Here is an 18,343-nt window from a genome sequence, read left to right as displayed (position 1 = left end):
GAGAATCCAAAGAGCTTCTACAAATACATGAAGGGCAAAAGAATAACTAGGGAGAGAGTAGGGCCATTGGGCTGAAGGGCCTGTTTCCATACTGTAAACCTCTATGACTTCTTAAAGATCAACAAGGAAATCTATGTGGATCCACAAAACATGGATGAGATCCTAAATGAATTTTTCTCATCAGTATTTACTGCTGAGAAAGGCATGGACATTAGGGAACGTGGGGAAATAAATAGTGATTTCTTGAAGAATGTACATATTACTGTGAAGATGCTGGAAGTCTTAATGTCATCAAGGTAAATAAATCCCCAGGACCTGATGAAGTGTATCCCGGGATGCTGTGGAGGAATGCCCGGGATTCCAGGGAAGAAATTACAGGTCCCTTAGCAAAGATACTTGAATCAACGACAACCACAGATGAAATGCCTGAAGATTGGAGGGTGTTAAATGTTGTGCCTTTGTTTAAGGGCTGCAGGGAAAAGCCTGAGAACTACAGGCCGGTGAGTGTTACATCTGTAATGGGTAAGATATTCTAACAGACAGGATCTACAGGCATTTAGAGAGGCAAGGATTGATTGGGGATAGTCAGCACGGTTTTATGGTGGGAAATCATGTCTCAAAAATTTGATTGAGTTTTTTGAAGGGGTAACCAAGAAGGTAGATGAGGGTTGTGCAGTTGATGTTGTCTACGTGGACTTTAGCGAGGCCTTTCACAAGGTACCACAAGGTAGGTTGTTGTATAAGATTAAATCTTATGGGATTCAAGATGAGGTAACCAAATGGGTACAAAATTGATCTGATGGCAGAAGACAGAGGGATCATCTTAGTCATTTGAAAGAAAGGGCAGCATGGACAAGTTGGGCTGAAGGGTCTGTTTCTATGCTGTAAACCTCCATGACTTACTTTGATGGTGGAAATACAAATCTTCAATTATTCTTTAAAAACACAGGGACTGGAAACTTACCATACGTGTGTAAATTCTTCTTGAACTTCTTGTGATTTGCAGTTGAAACAAAGAATATGGGTGACAGTGGTTAGCACTGCTGTTTCACATCTCCAGGGACCTAGGTTCGATTCCTGGCTTGGGTCACTGTCTGTGTGGAGTTTGCACGTTCTCCTCGTGTCTGCGTGAGTTTCCTTCGGGGGCTCCGGTTTCCTCCCATAGTCCGAAGATGTGCAGGTTAGGTTGACTGGCCATGCTAAAATTGTCCTTAGTGTCGGGAAATGCGTAGGTTAGAGGGATTAGTGGGTAAATATGTAGGGATATGGGGGTAGGGCCTGGGTGGGATTGTGGTCAGTGCAGACTTGATGGGCTGACTGGCTTCTTTCTGTACTGTAGGGGTTCTATGAATAATAATTAGAATTACACTGTAGCACAGCTTTCCCAATGTCTTAGTGATATTATCAGTGATTAGCTGCATCAAATAGATCAGAAACGTCTCACTTTATCCACTGATTAGCTGAAATATTGTGATCAGAAAGCTCCAGATTTATTCCATGGCCTGACTGTGATGGCTGATCCCCGCTGAGACGAGGATAGTGACACTACAATTGACAGGGAGGGGGGTGAGGAGTAGAATACAAAATCTATCAAAAGTTTCTGGTCCAGACCTTCTTTCAACACATATGTTGGCAACACACATGTGAGATGCTGAGGACCTGATGAATAAGCTCCTAACAGTGACAATAATAATAGTCATTTCGACAACTTGCTGGAGAATACCTGTGGAACTGTGACCCAGTGAATCAAGTGTATTTGACAGAGCAGTGGAGGAGAGAAATCTTCAGAATTTTACAACTTGTAGCATTTATAATAAATACAAATTTTTCATCATGTTTTATTAATCATATTTACAATTTTTGACACTGGTACATCGCTTGATCAAACTTTACCATAAAACATTTATTTTATACAATTTAAAATAGGTTACCTTCTGGGACACAGCTGAATATTTAACTAGTGCAATTTTTAAATAAATACTGAATTATCAAACCAGTTATCTTTGTTTTGAAACATTTGGTCCATATGTCTACACTCAGTTGAATTAGGAATTCAATGGCCTGCTGGCCACAGGTGCATCACCTTTGGAGTTCCAGATGTAGTACTCAGAAGACAGTAGTTCCTTGGCTAGAAAAACAAAAAAGACACTCAATTAACAGAGGCATGTTGGTCATATTTCAATGGAATGCAAAACTCAGGATTAACACATACTGACCAAAGAAAATACATTCATTTGACAAAAGTAATTGCAACTCAACAGAAGTATGGCATTATTAAAAAACTAATAATTTATGAAGTTGCAATAAATTGGCAGTTTACATAAGTGTCAATCTATATTCCATTTGTATATAGAAGTTTCTTTTCAGCAACTAGTTCAAAAGCCCCATTTAAAAATAACAGAAGTCAGCCATTTAACTGTGCTTTTGGCCAAGAAATGATATATGATACCAAAGGGAGAATTAGATAGCTGGCTTCCCGTCATTTGTCAATGCTTCTTTTGAGCTGCAACTGTCTTGAGTGGGAGATCTGGAACAAATGGCTTCAAAATCAGGAGCAGGGAGAAGCAAAACAGTGTGATAATCCCCATACTATTCATAATCTACCCGATCATGACATTCACCTCCCTAAAGATCATCCCCCCTCTGGTGTCAGTATTAAATATTGCCTAGCCTGAGTTGCCTCTGTGCCAAAATCTTTTAGACCTTTTAAATTATAAGTTCATGATTCTTGACCTGTCCTTCAATGTTGTCAAAACAAAACTCATATCGACCAACACTCGGTCAGCCAAAAATTCCACCTCCCATGCACGTTGGAGGGACTCTGGAATATGTTGAGTATTTTCTTTACCCTGGCAACCACCTCACTCAAAAGGCCACCATTAATGAGAAGAACCAATACCAGATGAAGTGTGCCAGTTCAGCTTTCTACAACTAAGGCAGTAAGTGTTTTACGACAAAGGCCTCGGCAAATCAGCAAAAGTTCTCCTGTACACAGTAGTTGTCATCACCATTTTTCTGTTATGCAGTGAGACTTGGACTATGTACCAGCAACACACAAGTTTTAAAAATGCATTCAAGGAATGTGAGCGTTGCTGGCTAGGCCAGCACTCATTGCCTACCCCTAATTACCCTTGGGAAGGTGGTGGCGAGCTGCCTTCTTGATCTGCAGTCCATGTGGTGTAAGTACACCAGAAGTGTTATTAGGGAGGGAATTCCAGGATTTTGACCCAGCAACATGAAGCAATGGCAATATATTTTCAAGTTAAGATGGTAAGTAGCATGGACTGAAACTTCCAGGTCGTGGTGTTCCCAGGTATCCTTGTCCTTCTATATGGTATTGGTCATTTGCTTGGAAGGTGCTAAGGAATCTTGGTGAGTTCTTGGAGTGCATTTTGTAGATAGTACACAATGCTGCTACTATGGTGCACTGGTGGTGAAGGGCGTGAACGCTTGTGGAAGGGATGACAATCAAGTGGGCTGCTTTGTCCTGGATGGTGCCAAGCTTCTTGAATGCTGTTGAGGCAAGGAGAGAGTATTCCATCACAATCCTGATGTGCCTTGTAGTTTGTGGATAGGTTTTGGAGAGTTGGGAGCTGAGTTGTTTGCTGCAGGATTCCTAGCCTCTGATCTGCTTGTAGCCACAGTAGTTAAATGGCTAGTCCAGTAGATTTTCTTGTCAACAGTACCCCTAGGATGTTGATAGTGGGGGTTTCTGTGATGGAAAAGCCATTAAATGTCAAGAAGTGATGGTTAGATTCTCTCTTGTTGGAAAAGAATGTGTGGCAAGAATGTCATTTGCCAGCACAAGCTGATATTGTCCAGGTTTTGTTGCTTTTGGCCATGGACTGCTTCAGTATCTGAGAAGTCCCAAATGGTGCTGAACATTGTGCAGTTAGCAGTGAACATCCTCACATCTTATGATGAAGCAGGTGAAGATGGTTGGGCTGAGGGCATCCCTCTGAGGAACTCCTGCAGTGATGTCTTGGAGTTGGGATGAATGACCTTCAATCACTACAACCATCTTCCTTTGTACCAGGTATGATTCCAATCAGTGTAGAGTTCTCCCCAAACCAACCAACAGGATAGACACCAATGTCGTAGCTATTACAGGATAGATACCAATGTTGTAGCTGTACTGGAGTAGCTCAACTAGGGGGCGTGGAAGTTCTGGAGCATGTCTTCAGTACTATTGCTGGGATATCATTAGGGCCCAAAGCCTTTACAGTAAATCATGGCCTTCAGCTGTTTCTTGATATCACTTGGAGTGAATAGAATTGAAGATTGGCACCAGTGATGCTGGGGACCTCCAGAGGAGGCCAAGATGGACATTTCAGAATCAACCAATTGCTGTGGGTCTGGAATCACATGCAGACCAGACCAGGTAAGGATGGCAGGTTTCCCTCCCGGAAGGACATTAGTGAACCAGTTGGGTTTTTAATGACATGGTTACTATCAGGCTTTTAATTCAGATTTTCTTTTGAATTCAAATTCCACCACCTTCCATGGTGGCATTCAAATGCGGGATTCCAGAGCATTATCCTGGGTCTCTGGGTAACTAGTCCAGCGATGATACCACTATATCACTCATACCAGAGATATTCCACCTGCAATCTTCCATTTTCAATAGTAGGATCACCAAACAAATGCTAGCATCCTCTTGAATCCAGCTCCACAAGAATTCAGGCAAAACTTCTGCAAAATCAACTTTGATGGACTGGACACTGTATCTGGATGGCCAAGAAGAGTCTTCCCCCACCAGGTCCTGTTCTCCAAATAACCAAATTTTCAGGGCAGGACAAAAAAATGAACATTTCAAAGACACTCTGAAGCTCTCCTTAAAGTGTGTCAGCAGCAGCATTAATAACTGGAGAAACTGATGCATAATCAATCAAGATAGAGAACTTGTCCTTCACTCACGCTTCTAGTCACAACATTTCAGTGATTAGGCAGAGTGGCAACAGGAAAGGAAAGAATAGGAAATAAATCCTGCTATTCCAATCCCATCAGCTTGTGGGATGCCCTACTTCATGTGCCCAAAGACCCATGGGTTGAGAATCGATCTATTCAGTCACATGAAGACCCATGACAGACATTCTTGATCCCGAATAGACATCATCAGCAAATTGAGGGACAATGGTATATGATACAGGGACAGCAAAGAACCTAAAATGTTTACAAATTGGGGTGAGGGGGTGAAAGAGTGAGGATCAATAATTCTACCTACCATAATCATTAGATAATGATTAAATCTTGCAGCATTTTTTATGTTGAATTGGACTTATTTTATCAGGCAATTGCAAGTCTTGACAATATGAATGACATGCCAATATTCTCCTCACTGTGCCAGAGCACACTGCTTTCAGCTACGTAAAAGCAGACAAGACTGACCCCTGCAGGTAAAATCTATTCTGGCTAGAAGACAATTAAAAAATGTTCATGGCTTAAATACAGGAAAACAATTGAATCTTACATGTGATGATTCTGGGCTTTGCTGATGAGTACACTTGCACAGAATGTTGGTCCACATAACAACCAGTCAGTGTATAATCTGGGATTCGAAAGTAAAGCTGGGGCGATAAAATAGAAGCAAGAAAGTAAAAGATTAACTAATAGCTTCAGGACAAAATGAGACCAGTCAGGTTTTATTATCCTGTCAAAGTCTACTTTGAAAACTTTTCACTATTTAGCTTGTTTCTTATCTACCCTCACTTGCCACAATGAATTTCTTCTCCAGCCAGCTGAACTCTAAATAGTTTTGTAATTGGGATATTAACAAATCAGCTGTTCAACAGGTTCAGTGTACTCAGCTAACTGTAGGATAAGAGATTAACTCCAGTCCAAGTTACACGCCTTTTCTATTTTTAGCTGTTAGATATGATGGATTTAAGTTACCACCTCGTTGAAAGATGTGAATTACATTTTGGGTATCTCATTTCAAGAAGATTTTCTGAAACAAATCATCGGATTCAGTTAATAAGATTATACTTGTTTCCTAATACTAATCCAACTTAAAGTTAGCCACCACAATCACACCCCACTATACCATCCCCCTCCCACCTCCGCATTTCCAGAAACTTGAATGGATTGGCACTTTTAACCAACTCATTTTCATAAAGTTCTTTCTTGTGTGCTGCACTGAATAGGTTTCAAATTTGTCTAGAAAATCTATACAAACAACGTATTATGGAGAAATAAATCAGCATTTTCTCGGAATAAATGACATACTTAACTCATTGCCCTGTTTAAAGTTCTTGTTCAGTCTAAATTTGTGTGGTTATACATTGCTTAATTAGAGGTTTCCTTTGAACTCACAACGTTTCAAGTTATCTGAACAGTTAACTCCCTTCTAAGGTTTTTGGAAGTTAGTGCAAACACTACTAAACATTTTAAACAACCTTATAAATACATTAGTTCCTATTGTAAATGAGCTCATTTAGACATCCTTTATCATATCTTACAAGAGACTAAGTTATGTTGCCCAAGATTACGTAAAAACAGGGAAGAACCATTTTATAACTTAACTTTTCAAAACCAGAGATAATTAAATGATTGTGTTCAAGAATCCAAAAAGCCATCTCTCTTACATAAATCTCCCTATTCTAAAAACTACTAATCCACTTACACCAGTCTACAAAATGTGAATAATTACTTTTTTTTGTGTTTCAGGAATTAACTTCACCTAGTCAGAACTTACAGCAATTAATGTTTATATGAAAATCAAAGGCATGCTCACTGTTTGGAATTTTGATCACTGTTTAAAAATGATTTTGACAATTTAGCTAATGGCAGTATTTATTTTGTACATTACGCAAGGTTTTAGCTGAACATTATTTTTATCATTTTGAATTCAGAAAGCTGAACTGGACTGAAATTGTCAGTGTGGCATTAGTAAAAATTGAGGGGATACATACAGTTTTCATCATCAAAGATAATGACAAGTGATTTTTGATTACAACATTCTTAATGCTGTAGGTTTTTATTGCAGAGTGTGGTTTAAAATGTAGCTGCAGTCACCAATTGAACAGATTTTAATAGGTGGTCAATGTATCTACTAATTATGGCAAATATTCCTTACAATTAATCTTTTTGTACTCACCCATTACAAAGTGCTGCAGCAATTGTATAATTATCAGTAAAACATATTGTATAACTAAAATCGAACACAGGAACATTACCCAAATTGCAAGCTTTTGTTGCATGATCTGAATTAGTTAAAATGTATACATGTTAAATCTTAACTTCTTCAAACGATAAGTTGAGATAATCATTTTAAAAGTAAAGTACCAATCAACAAACCTTAACATAAGCAGTAAGTCCTGTGCAAAATGGATCAGTTGGCTGCATGGAATGCTTTGCAGGAAACATTACTACACCAGTTAAAGATACTTCCAAAGATTTAGGGAATTTCTGACCTAAACACACACAAAGCCAACAGCATTTGCAATATATTCATAATACTAAATGCACTAAAATACTTTCTAATATTCAATGTATTGCTATTAGAGAAAATATTCTTATTGATTCATCAAAAAAATCAATCTCAAAATTAATTCTCATTATCACATTAACCACTGGATTTGAAAATTTCTATATAAAAAAATCAATTTTAAGGCTTTCCAACAACTTTACAGGTCAATAAACAGCACAGAAGCTTCAACTTTCCAAAGGGTTTTCTGTTTCATTATAGAAAGTTAGCTCAATAGGGGGAATAATCAGCAGTGTAAACTGAGTTGAGTGGTTAGAAAAATCAGGCAATGAATATGTAGATTCACTTATATATTATCATAGTAATCTTTATTAATCCAACATTAAGAATATGCTAGAAACCAGTCAAATTATAAATACCTGAAATCAGATAAAAAGTTCTGAACTTTTTAAAATCGAGAACAAAATAAATTGGCTTTATTATGCGCAAGGTACAGGAAAAAGGCAGATGAATAGCACTAAACCATGATGCTCTTTTGGAGAGCTTGTGCAGACACAAAGGGCCAAATGGCCACCTTCTGCACTGCAACAACTCTGTATTCAATTACTTGTTCAATAAATATATACCAACACGGAGAATATAATTTCTCTAATTGTTGAAGGAAACAGGCACAGGTGAATTTGAAGCATTTTTTGAAGTTATTGTAAATTAATCTGCTGCTTGTGTCATGTAAGGGGAAGATCCAAACATACAATTCTTCCCCGACTATAAAACAAAATAATGCTAAGATCACATGAAATGCTCAGACATCCTGAGTATACAAATCATTTATGTTTGGACAATTTATCTCATTCCACTTTCACAAATAATCTCCTCCCTGTGTGAACAAGCAGACATCTTGTGAATAATAAATGTGTAATTTAATAGTAACACCGATGATATTGCTGAGCAAATAGCTCCACTACAGAGCACAGGCCAATTTGAAGTCACCAGCATGCGGGAAATTAACTTAAGGTATCCCCTGCATTTTAAAAATGTTTCCTCCATTGCCGGACTACTGAAGCATATTGAGTGAATGGCACACAATTAAATGTTCATAGATTTGGGTATTAACGTGTGGTTTATAAATTGTGGGCTGTATAAAGAACTTTCTATTTATTAGTAAAGTTGGAATTGCTGCAATCATAGAGGGAAAATTGAGTTAGGTTTCCCTGTGTCACATGAGTTATTAAAAGTAGTTCCATTGATGACACTGCTAGTAGCTTCAGTGGTGGATTGTTTAACAATATGTTAACTGATCTGTGTGATTAAATGCAAGGTTAATTTCTTTATATTGGAGGCTAACATTTAAAAGAAAAAGTTTCACGAATGACTACAGTTAATCTTACAAAAGAACTTCTGTTTTGTGAATAAAATTAAGTAAAATAGAACAGTTGAACTAACCGATGACCCATATTAGTAAGCTTTTTTCCCGCGACACCTCCAGCTGCCCGTGGCTCACCTTACAGTCAGCATTAGCTATTGGACCCCTGAAGAGAAAAAGAGATTAGCAAAACCAGGTATATTTTGAAGCACCTGGAATTCATTTCTGTTTCTTTATTTCAAAGGATTTAAATTTTCTTTTGACTTCCTCTTGGAATAATATTTTAAACTTAGTAACAAATGTGGCACTTAGTGAAGTGGAGAGAATTCAGCTAATACAACAAAATTAAAGGGCAGCATGATAGCACAGTGATTAGCACTGCTGACGCACAGCGCCAGGGAACTTTGTTCAATTCCTGCTTCAGGTCACTGTCTGTGTGGAGTTTGCACATTCTCCCTGTCTCTGCATAGGTTTCCTCTGGCTGCTCCAGTTTCCTCCCACAGTCCAAAGGTGTGCAGGTTAGGTGGATTGGCCATGCTAAATTGCCCGTGTCAGGAGATTGGAAGGGTAAAGATGGGGACAGGGCCTGGCTGGAACTGTTGTCAGTGCAGACTCAATGGGCAGAATGGCCTTCGTCTGCACTGTAGGGATTCTATGATAGAATAGCTAAACAAAATAAAAGTCCAGTATGTTCATCCTCAATAACCCCATCGTTCTGAATTTATTTGAGTTCTGCTGATGTTCCAATGATTGTAGACTGGAACTGATTAGGAGCAATGACAATTTATTAGGCTGCTTTCTACACTCAAAATAATCTAAATAACATTACATCCTTTGCTAATAACTGCATAATATTGTTAAATGAAGGTCATAATTATGTATTAGGCAACATTTCAAATTAGAAAACCTCAATCTTGATTTCCTTTCATAAAGTGGAATTCTACAATTTTATTTAGCAATTATTTAATTCAGTGTGGGCATAAAGTGTAGCAACCACCTAGAGAAAATTGACGACAGACTGAGCTCCTATTTGACTTCTAATGCAAGTGGGACCGCATTTTCTGGTCCTTCCACTTTTGCAACTGTTCCTTAGCACGTAGCTGAATTCTAAGGATGTAAACAGAAACCGTACACAATTTTCTGTGTGAGCAAAGGTTCCATTGACTTAATCTTATCTTTAATGAATTGAAATTTATATGAAAGATGTTAAACATTCTACATGCCCTTCAAAAGGACAATTGAATTTCAAGCACAGGAACAATGCACACAACTGGAAGATGGCCTATAAATGGCAAAAACATTGCAAAGATTAACTTAACTATTGAAAAGAACCAGAGAGAAAATGTAATTACTACTGAGAATTATTTAAGAGTTAAAGAAATATAAAAGATGTTGCAGTTTTGTTTTTGTAACCACCTACTTTGTATCTAGACTATAATAAAATGCATTATTAGGCCATGCAACCCTTTGGAATTTTATTAAATTCAGAGTAGTTATAATGAAATTAAATATTGTTGGATTTTTAAAATCATCACAAACAAAATGAAAACATACCGTACTGTGTATAAAGGGTAATAGACAGGGTAGTCATAGAATTCAAAAATGGTTACACTTGAAAAAATAGCTTCCAAGAATTTTGTAGTAATGGAATTAACATTTATTTAAAGTGTAAAAATAGTTATTACAACTATTTAACAGTTTAGACGTGAATCAATATGGTTAATGTAACTGGTATCTCTAAATGTCAGGCTTGTTTGCAGTGGTTCTAACTATCTATTTAAATTACTAAAGAAAATCCCTTGGATAAACAGTCCACAAGAAAAGTCTGTACAGCTTGTTCTTTTATAAACGGAAGGGAAAATTCACAATGTTCATTGACAATTCACCAAGGAAACAGATTCTGAGGTCCATGCATTGTAATAAAATTTCATCTGTTGCACAATGAGATCTATATCACAGTTCTAATTTCAGAGCAATTAAGGTATCTTAAGTTGCAATTGAATATCCTAATGCAATAATATTTAAGTGTAAATGTCTCACTGGTCGTTTATACCAGTCCCACTTGAGAAGGGACTCCACATTCACCAAATCATCTGTACCAAGATTCCTAAACTCAGCCTTTCACAAGATCCAACTCATTCAGTTGCTCGCGTCCTATCCCATACAAAGGTCACTCAGACATTACCTTCACCAATTTGCCATCTTCACCAGAAATCATACAAAGTGCCACAAAGCAAACAACTGAACAATTTATCACACTGCTTACAAGTTGCTACCCCTCCATAAGTTTTCTGGTTATTTGCGCTCGTCCTCAACATAAACCTCTCAATGGAACATAGAACAAGAAGTCCATTTAGCCCCTTGAGCCTATTTTACTATTTAATGATGTCCTTGTTGAATTATGACCTAACTCTATGTTCTCTACATTTGCCAGGATGACTACTGCTCCAACAACACTCGAAAAGCTTGACACCATCCAGGATAAAGTAGCCATTTGATCAGCATCCCATTAACCAACTTAAATATTCATCCCCTCCACCAGCAATGTGTTTCATATTCACAGTGCAGCAAACTGACAAGCCTTCTTTGACAGCACTTTCCAAACCACAACCTCTACTACACAGCACGACCTGGGCAGAAGACACATGAGAACATTAGCATCTGTTTCCCCTTTCAGTCAGGTATCATTCTAACTTACACTAAGAAATAGGAGCAGGAGTAGACTTCATAGATCGTCCGGCTTGCTCCGCTATTCAATATGGTCATGGATGATCCATTTTTCCAACACTCCCCATATTCCTTAATTTCCTGAGAGGCTAAAAATACGTCTATCCCAACCTCAAATGTATTCAACACTGGTGCATTCACAACTAACTGGGGTGAAGAATCCTAAGGATTCACAACCCTTTGAGTGAAGAAATTTTTCATCTCAGTCCTAAATGATCGGCCCGTTATTCTGTAACTGCCACCTGCTACCCACTCACTCCCCACTCCTCCCCATGTTTTGGATTTCCCGACCAATGGAAACAATCTCTCAGATTGGCACTGCATAAATCACTCCTGAAGCTGTCACTTGCATTACCTGTTGAAGAAGGGAATGTGAGCTTCACAGTATTCAAATCCATTTTTGACACTTTCATGTAGTTTCAGATTAACTGTAATCTTTATAAATTGCTCTACTTCCTTCATTTGATAGGAACCAAGAATCGGAGGGACTGGTACCTGTAAACAAACGAGAGGTAATGTTACTCAGCCATTTTCCTAAAACTTAACTACAGTAATTCAGGTGATTATTTAGTTTGATAAGGAAGGACAATTTGTTGTTTTTGCTCAAATCAAGTTGGAATTTTTCTTGTCAACTTGAAAGATTCTAAAAATTCAAAATAAGCCATCTTGAATGCAGTGAATCTGAACTGCTACACTGCTTTTGTTGTGTAGTGGGCTGCGAAATTCCACAGAGGCCATTTCACAGGCTCCCCGGTGGGCGCCACGGCCTCCGTGCATCTTTGGCAGCTAGATTTTCAGCACCGTCAGCTCTGGGCTGGAAATTGGCGTGGAGCTGCATAATGTATGCAAATACTAATTTGCATGCATTTTAAATAGCATTAGCCGGTACAAAAATTGAACACAGAAATTGCTCTGCATCACTAACTAGCTGTCCAGCTAACAGACTTAATAAACTGTCTTTGGCTGCATTAAGGTTTGCCAATGACAGCTAACAGCTTCTGGAAAACATATACCTACATATTGGTCCAATTCAATAATGCCATGCGTACTATTCTGTGACATGGTGCATTTAAGAAAAGTCAGCACAATTAAATACACAAAAAAACAACATAAATAATTGACAGCCACTGATAGTGTCTGCACATTTGCAATAATTAGTTGAAGGAGAAAACTGAAATGAATAAAGAAAAAAACTTAGATTTACGTAGCATCGCCTTTGTCCTCAAGATGTTTGACAGCACTTCACAGCCAACAAAATACTCAAAATTCAAACTAAAATACAGCTAACAAAATACTTTTGAACTAAACTCTGTTATAAAGTAACCAAACACAGCAGGATATATGCAATAGGAACTACAAACAGCAGTGTAATAGATCGTTCAGTATGTGTTCGTAACATATTGCCTTGAACCCACAGCACTCCAATTTTGAGGGAGAAAGCTACTTCTGAGATAAGATTGACACCTGAGAACAAAGTGAGTCCAAGCTAAAAATTGACAGTCCAAAGCAAGCTAAATTCAATTCCACTTTAATGACAATGTCCCTTTATTATTTTTTTAAAAATCACTTATAAAGAAATTGTGCTAAATTTACTTTTTGCTTTAAATTCAATAAATACAATATATTCTTACCTGTGAGGTGTAGTAGCAGAGTTTAAATACATCTAATGGTGGTGTGAAAGGAAATTTGTATGGCCCATTGAACAGTGAATCATCCATATCATCAACACTGTTAAAAGTAAGGATAGTGGAGTCAACTGCACTGACACACGGGTGCACAAGGATATCCTGGAGAGGAGACCCGTTGATGGGTAGATTCAGACTTACTGTAACAGTTGGCATTATTCCTTCTAGATCACACTAAATTGGAACAAATACAGCAAGTCAGAAACAAAAGCATATGAAGAAAATTAAAATTGAGCACTTTCATTAAATAAAAGAAAGCAAACATTGCTGAGTACTTGCAGCAAAAACTTCTAAGGCCAAATAAAGACAATATATAGATGCTCTTTTCTTTCTATCTGTATATTGTCTTTTTTTCGACCTTGGAATTATTTGTACAGGCGGTTCAAACCTTGGGCTAATATTGGTTTGAAAAGACAGCATCACTGGCAGTGCAGCACTTGACTGGCACCATCTTTGGTTATGGGCTTTTGCCCTTGGGTGGGGTGAATCAATAATGTTCGCACTCTAAAGCAAGTGTGTCACCATGGAAGGGAATTTTCATATTGAGTGAAAGAGACGCTACCTGCCAGAACTCTCTCATTTTCGAGAGTCCTAATTAACATAAAAGGGTACCAATAAGTAATGGAAATTTTATTCATGAAACTAAACACAAAGCTGTAACTCAATACATACCCTTTCATTTATTTACCAGTTGTTAGAATTCAGCAAATAGGGAGAAATGTATTGAAATTTAGTCGTAACAAAAGTATTTTACTAAATAAATGAGGAACATAAATGTAAAAAGAAAATCCTTGTCTATGGTGTTTCCATATTAAAAATGTAACTTCTTAAAATACAACACAGCCTTCCTTATTTCAGTTGGAAAAGTGATTTCTAATACTAGTTTACTGTACATGAACCTCACCTTACATGTTACAGTTCCATAATCCTGCCACACGTCAATGACATCTTTCTTGTCGTACTGCATGGATGTAATCTGTTCAGTGACACATACATTAACCTGTGGTTTCCCTTTGTATACACCAGGCTTCCAGGCTGGTTGCTTTTGTGTCTGTGCTGAAGAGATTGCATTCTGAGGAACAAGGCTGCCAGACAGGGTCTGCATTAATCCAAAATCAGTATTTGTTGGAGTCCCCAGTGGACAAGCATGCATCAACATAGCAGGGAGCTGCGCCATTTTGGTAGCAATTTCTGATTCATTTCTTTGTGCCGTGTGTAAAAATGTCATTAACCCCGTGAGTAGTGCAAATGCAGGAGAAATTCCACGTAAAGAAATTAAAGATGGGCGGAGAGTCAAAGACTGTTCGACTAAAGGAAGACAAGCATAGAGAATTGCATTTTGTGTCAATACAAGGACAGGCCAAAGAACACCTTCTCCAACTGCAACTTCATAAATAGATGTCCTATTTATTCTGCAACAGCCATCCCTGTGTTCCACAAAGTTCTTATCCAGATCAGTCATACCGAGCTCAGCTAACAGTGCATTTAGGAAGATCTTGTCTTCTGGTACCTCCATATAGCTTTCTCCATTGAAAATTCGGGCTCTTTTTTCAACTGTTGGATATCGTCTAGAAAAAAGGAAAAAAGGCATGTTTTTTTCTTTAATAATGATCAGTACAGACCAATTTAATTGTGAGCAACTAATTTAAAGCAGTGCTTTATGTGCCTGATGAAATTAAGCAAAATGCTAATAATGGGTGTAATATTAATCCAAAAGAGGCTTTTTATTATATATTCTAAGTGCAATAACAAAACTTGCAAATTCAACTTGATTTTAAAATTTCTGTACCTATTTCCTGTCTCCCATCCCTACCACAGTAACTTTACTGGCTTTAATGTCAATACACCATTGCACATTTTTTTTACTGGTTTGAAACTATTAGTATTGCCAGTACGTAGGTGGCAAATTTACTGAGTAGAAACAGAAAATGCTGGAAAATCTCAGCACATCTGGCGGCATCTGTGGAGAGAGAAACGGAATTAATGTTTCAAGTCCGTATGACTCTTCTTCAAAGTTTCTGAATTAGTTTGGGAAATCCTAAGCACATGAAAGCTGCTGTATTAATGTAAATCATTTTCTCCTTAGCCAAAGGAATCATAAAATAACATAGCATACGAAGCTATTTGGCTCAGTGAGTCTGGCACTGGTAAGTCAGTCCCACTCACTCACTCTTTCCCCATATTCCTGCAATTTTTCCTCCTTCAGATATTGACACAATTACTATTTGAAGGTTGCTACTGAGTCTGTATTGACTATCCTATCTGGCAGTTCTTTCCAAATCCTAACCACCTGTTCCATGAAAAAGATTTTCCTCGCCCTGCCTTTGATTCTTTTGACATTTAAATCTGTGCCCTCTTGTTATCAACCTTCAACCACTAGAAACTTTGTTTCTATTTACTCTAAGACCATCATGATTTTAAACACCTGTTATCAAATTCCTCTTCAGCTTTCTGTGCTCTGAGGAGGCTTCACCAGTCTTTCCATATAGCAGTGATCCCTCATCACTGAAACCATCTACTAAGTCATTCTACTAAACGGTTCTTGATCAATAAGGGGATCAATGGTTATGAGAAGAAGAAAGAAGAATGGGGACGACAATCACATCAGCCATGGTTGAATGGCGAAGCAGACCCGATGGGCTGAATAATATAATTCTGCTTGTATATCTTATGGTCTTAAATCGCGCCTGTATCGTGCTTCCTAAAGTACAGTGCCATAATGGGACACGATGCTCAAGCTATGGCCGAGCTAGTGCTACATATAGATTTTATATTCTATGCCTCCATTTATAAAGCCCAGGATCCCCTATGCTTTGATACCTACTTTGAAATTGTGCTCTGCAGCTCTAAGTCCAAGCTAGTAACGTAAGTGGTAGTTCTAGTACAAATCTTGTTCAAGTCCACCATGTGCCTCTTTTCCAATTGAAAAACAGCCATTTACAACTTTTTCTATTTTTTTAAACTTCTTTTATCCGTGCTTCTACTTCCCTTTTTATCACATGGGCATAAAATTGCTAACAAACATGTTTCGAAATTCCATGTACAAAACCTCAAATGCACTGCGCAGTATCTTACATAACCAACATCTACATTTAATCTCATAAACAAATAGAATAGCATACGTTTCAAAGTTAATGAAATACAATTTTATATCAGGAATGGTTCAATATCAAAAAGTACCAGTTCGGTCAAAACCTAATCCATTGCATTTGTAATTTGGTATAAATGGTATCATCTCTAATTTATTTATACTTGAAATAGAAAGATATAGTTGAATATATAATCAAATATAGTATTGTTAGCAATTACTTTTCACACATATATGTAATATATATATACATACTGGAGGAAAGGCTCTCATTCATCATTCAAGTTGAACTGTTGCAGTTGATGCCTTCTGCGCCCACCAGGCACCGCAGGGGCTGGGGTGCATTATAAACCCTGACAATCACATTTTGATTTAATGTTTTAAGTTTCCTTTCGACTTTGGTTTTGTTCGGGCTGTCCCCCCTTCCTTTTTGGGGGGCTGCTCCTTTTAATTTGTCCCCAAGTTAATTTGAGTTTGTTTGGTGCCTTAAAAGAGCTCTAGGTTGAACTGTGCTGTAAAGTTAAAGTATATGATGTCCTTGAGGTGTTCCTCACAGATATGCCCATACTTGCATTGGCCTTAGTAATTTACACATATTACAAATATCAAAGCAAATTACATCCCTTTTCATTTTCCTCTGAGAGTGTGGTGTTTCTCCATTTCTGGCCTATTGTACATCCTCCACTTCACTCCATTAGTGGCAGTTGTCTTGGCTTTAACCTGTAGAATTCACATGTCTCCCCCTTTCATCAAGCTTTTAGTCACCTTTCTAATGTTTGTTCGACTCAATTTTTGTCTTGAATCAGTTCCTTTGAATCAATTTGGGTCACTTGTCCATTAATAGCATTACACAAATTGAAATTGCCAGAAAGTCACTCAGCTTTCTAGGCATCACTTGAAATGAAATATAATTTCAAGGAGACATGGGTGGCATTGTGGTTAGCCAGGGATCCCAATTTGATTCCCAGCTTGAATTCTGTCCGTGTGGAGTTTGCATGTTCTCCCCATGTCTGCATGGGTTTCTTCAGATGCTCTGGTTTCCTCCCACACTCCAAAGATGTGCAGGTTAGGTGGATTGGCCATGCTAAATTGCCCCTTAGTGTCAGGGGAACTAGTTAGGGTAAATGCATGGGGTTAGGACCCAGGTGGTATTGTGGTCAGTGCAGCCTCAATAGACCAAATGGCCACCTTCTGCACTGTAGAATTCTGTCTATATCAATCACTATGAAAATTGAAATAAAATGAAATTTTCTCTTTGCAAGAAGCAGTGGTTTTAAAAAGAGCCTAGAACTAATTAAACGGCTATCAAAAAGTTCTATCCATCCAACCTAACTTTAGTTAATGTGCAAAATATAATCCTTGAACATTATGAAAGTATTATGTTTCCAATACCATTCTAGAGATCAGTACTTCATACTTGTTTATTTGTATGTTTTGCTAAAACTACATTAATGTCTGAAAGTCTCCTTTGCTATTCAGGGGACAGCATTAGGATGAAGAACCAATCCTGGATGATTTATTCATTCAAGAACAGCTTCTTTCTTCCCTGCTGCTGTCAGACTTGTGAATGGACCTACCTTGCATTAAGTTGATCTTTCTCTACATCCTAGCTATGAGTGTAACATTACATTTGCACCCTCTCCTCCTTCTCTATGAATAATGGTATGTTTTGTCTGCATAGCGCGCAAGGAAGGACTGAGATGAGGAAGAACTTCTTCAGGGAGAGAGTGATACAGGCTCCAATGGCCTACTCCTGCCCCTATTTTCTATGTTGCTAATACTTTTCACTGCATCCCCATACATGCGACAATAATAAATCAAGTTCGCATTTTCACATCTTTTACCTCGACAGCTTCACGGATGTTTCACCCTTCTCGAGCCCCAGCAGCCAAACCGCCCGAACACTCATTTTTTACGCCAAACCCAGCGACACTAACGCTAACACAGACACCACACTGAAGAAAACCTTCCAGCACCCAAAGCCTGCAGCTGACCTGCGCCAACCCGCCGCCGGGGTCAGAGGGCAGCGCCCAGCTGCGCAGACGCGGCGGCTC

At 38.2% G+C, this 18,343-nt stretch overlaps 1 protein-coding gene across 1 annotated transcript; it reads right to left on the bottom strand.

The window, feature by feature from the left end:
* Nucleotides 1–1,835: 1,835 nt before the first annotated feature.
* ap5m1 (adaptor related protein complex 5 subunit mu 1) lies at nucleotides 1,836–18,287 on the bottom strand. The gene is made up of 8 exons (XM_080201995.1): nucleotides 18,134–18,287; nucleotides 14,106–14,769; nucleotides 13,148–13,375; nucleotides 11,872–12,011; nucleotides 8,870–8,955; nucleotides 7,297–7,412; nucleotides 5,471–5,567; nucleotides 1,836–2,128 (listed from the first exon to the last, which is right to left on the bottom strand). Exons 1-8 carry the CDS (start codon nucleotides 18,196–18,198, stop codon nucleotides 2,046–2,048), a joined length of 1,479 nt encoding a protein of 492 aa, XP_080058121.1. The 5' UTR covers nucleotides 18,199–18,287; the 3' UTR covers nucleotides 1,836–2,045.
* Nucleotides 18,288–18,343: the final 56 nt, after the last annotated feature.

Source organism: Carcharhinus amblyrhynchos, chromosome 14 (assembly GCF_965287045.1).
Source record: "Carcharhinus amblyrhynchos chromosome 14, sCarAmb.v2.hapA, whole genome shotgun sequence".
NCBI lineage: Eukaryota > Metazoa > Chordata > Chondrichthyes > Carcharhiniformes > Carcharhinidae > Carcharhinus > Carcharhinus amblyrhynchos.
The sequence above is the reverse complement of the archived record's forward strand: the minus strand, read 5'-3'. Positions and strand labels throughout refer to the sequence as shown.

Coding starts and splice junctions, on each gene's coding strand:
- ap5m1 (XM_080201995.1), bottom strand. CDS start 18,198: ATGAGTGTTCGGGCGGTTTGGCTGCTGGGGCTCGAGAAGGGTGAAACA. Junction 7,413..8,869: donor CTTACTAATATGGGTCATCG/GTTAGTTCAACT, acceptor GTGTGTGTTTAG/GTCAGAAATTCCCTAAATCT. Junction 2,129..5,470: donor AAAGCCCAGAATCATCACAT/GTAAGATTCAAT, acceptor TTGTTTTTCTAG/CCAAGGAACTACTGTCTTCT.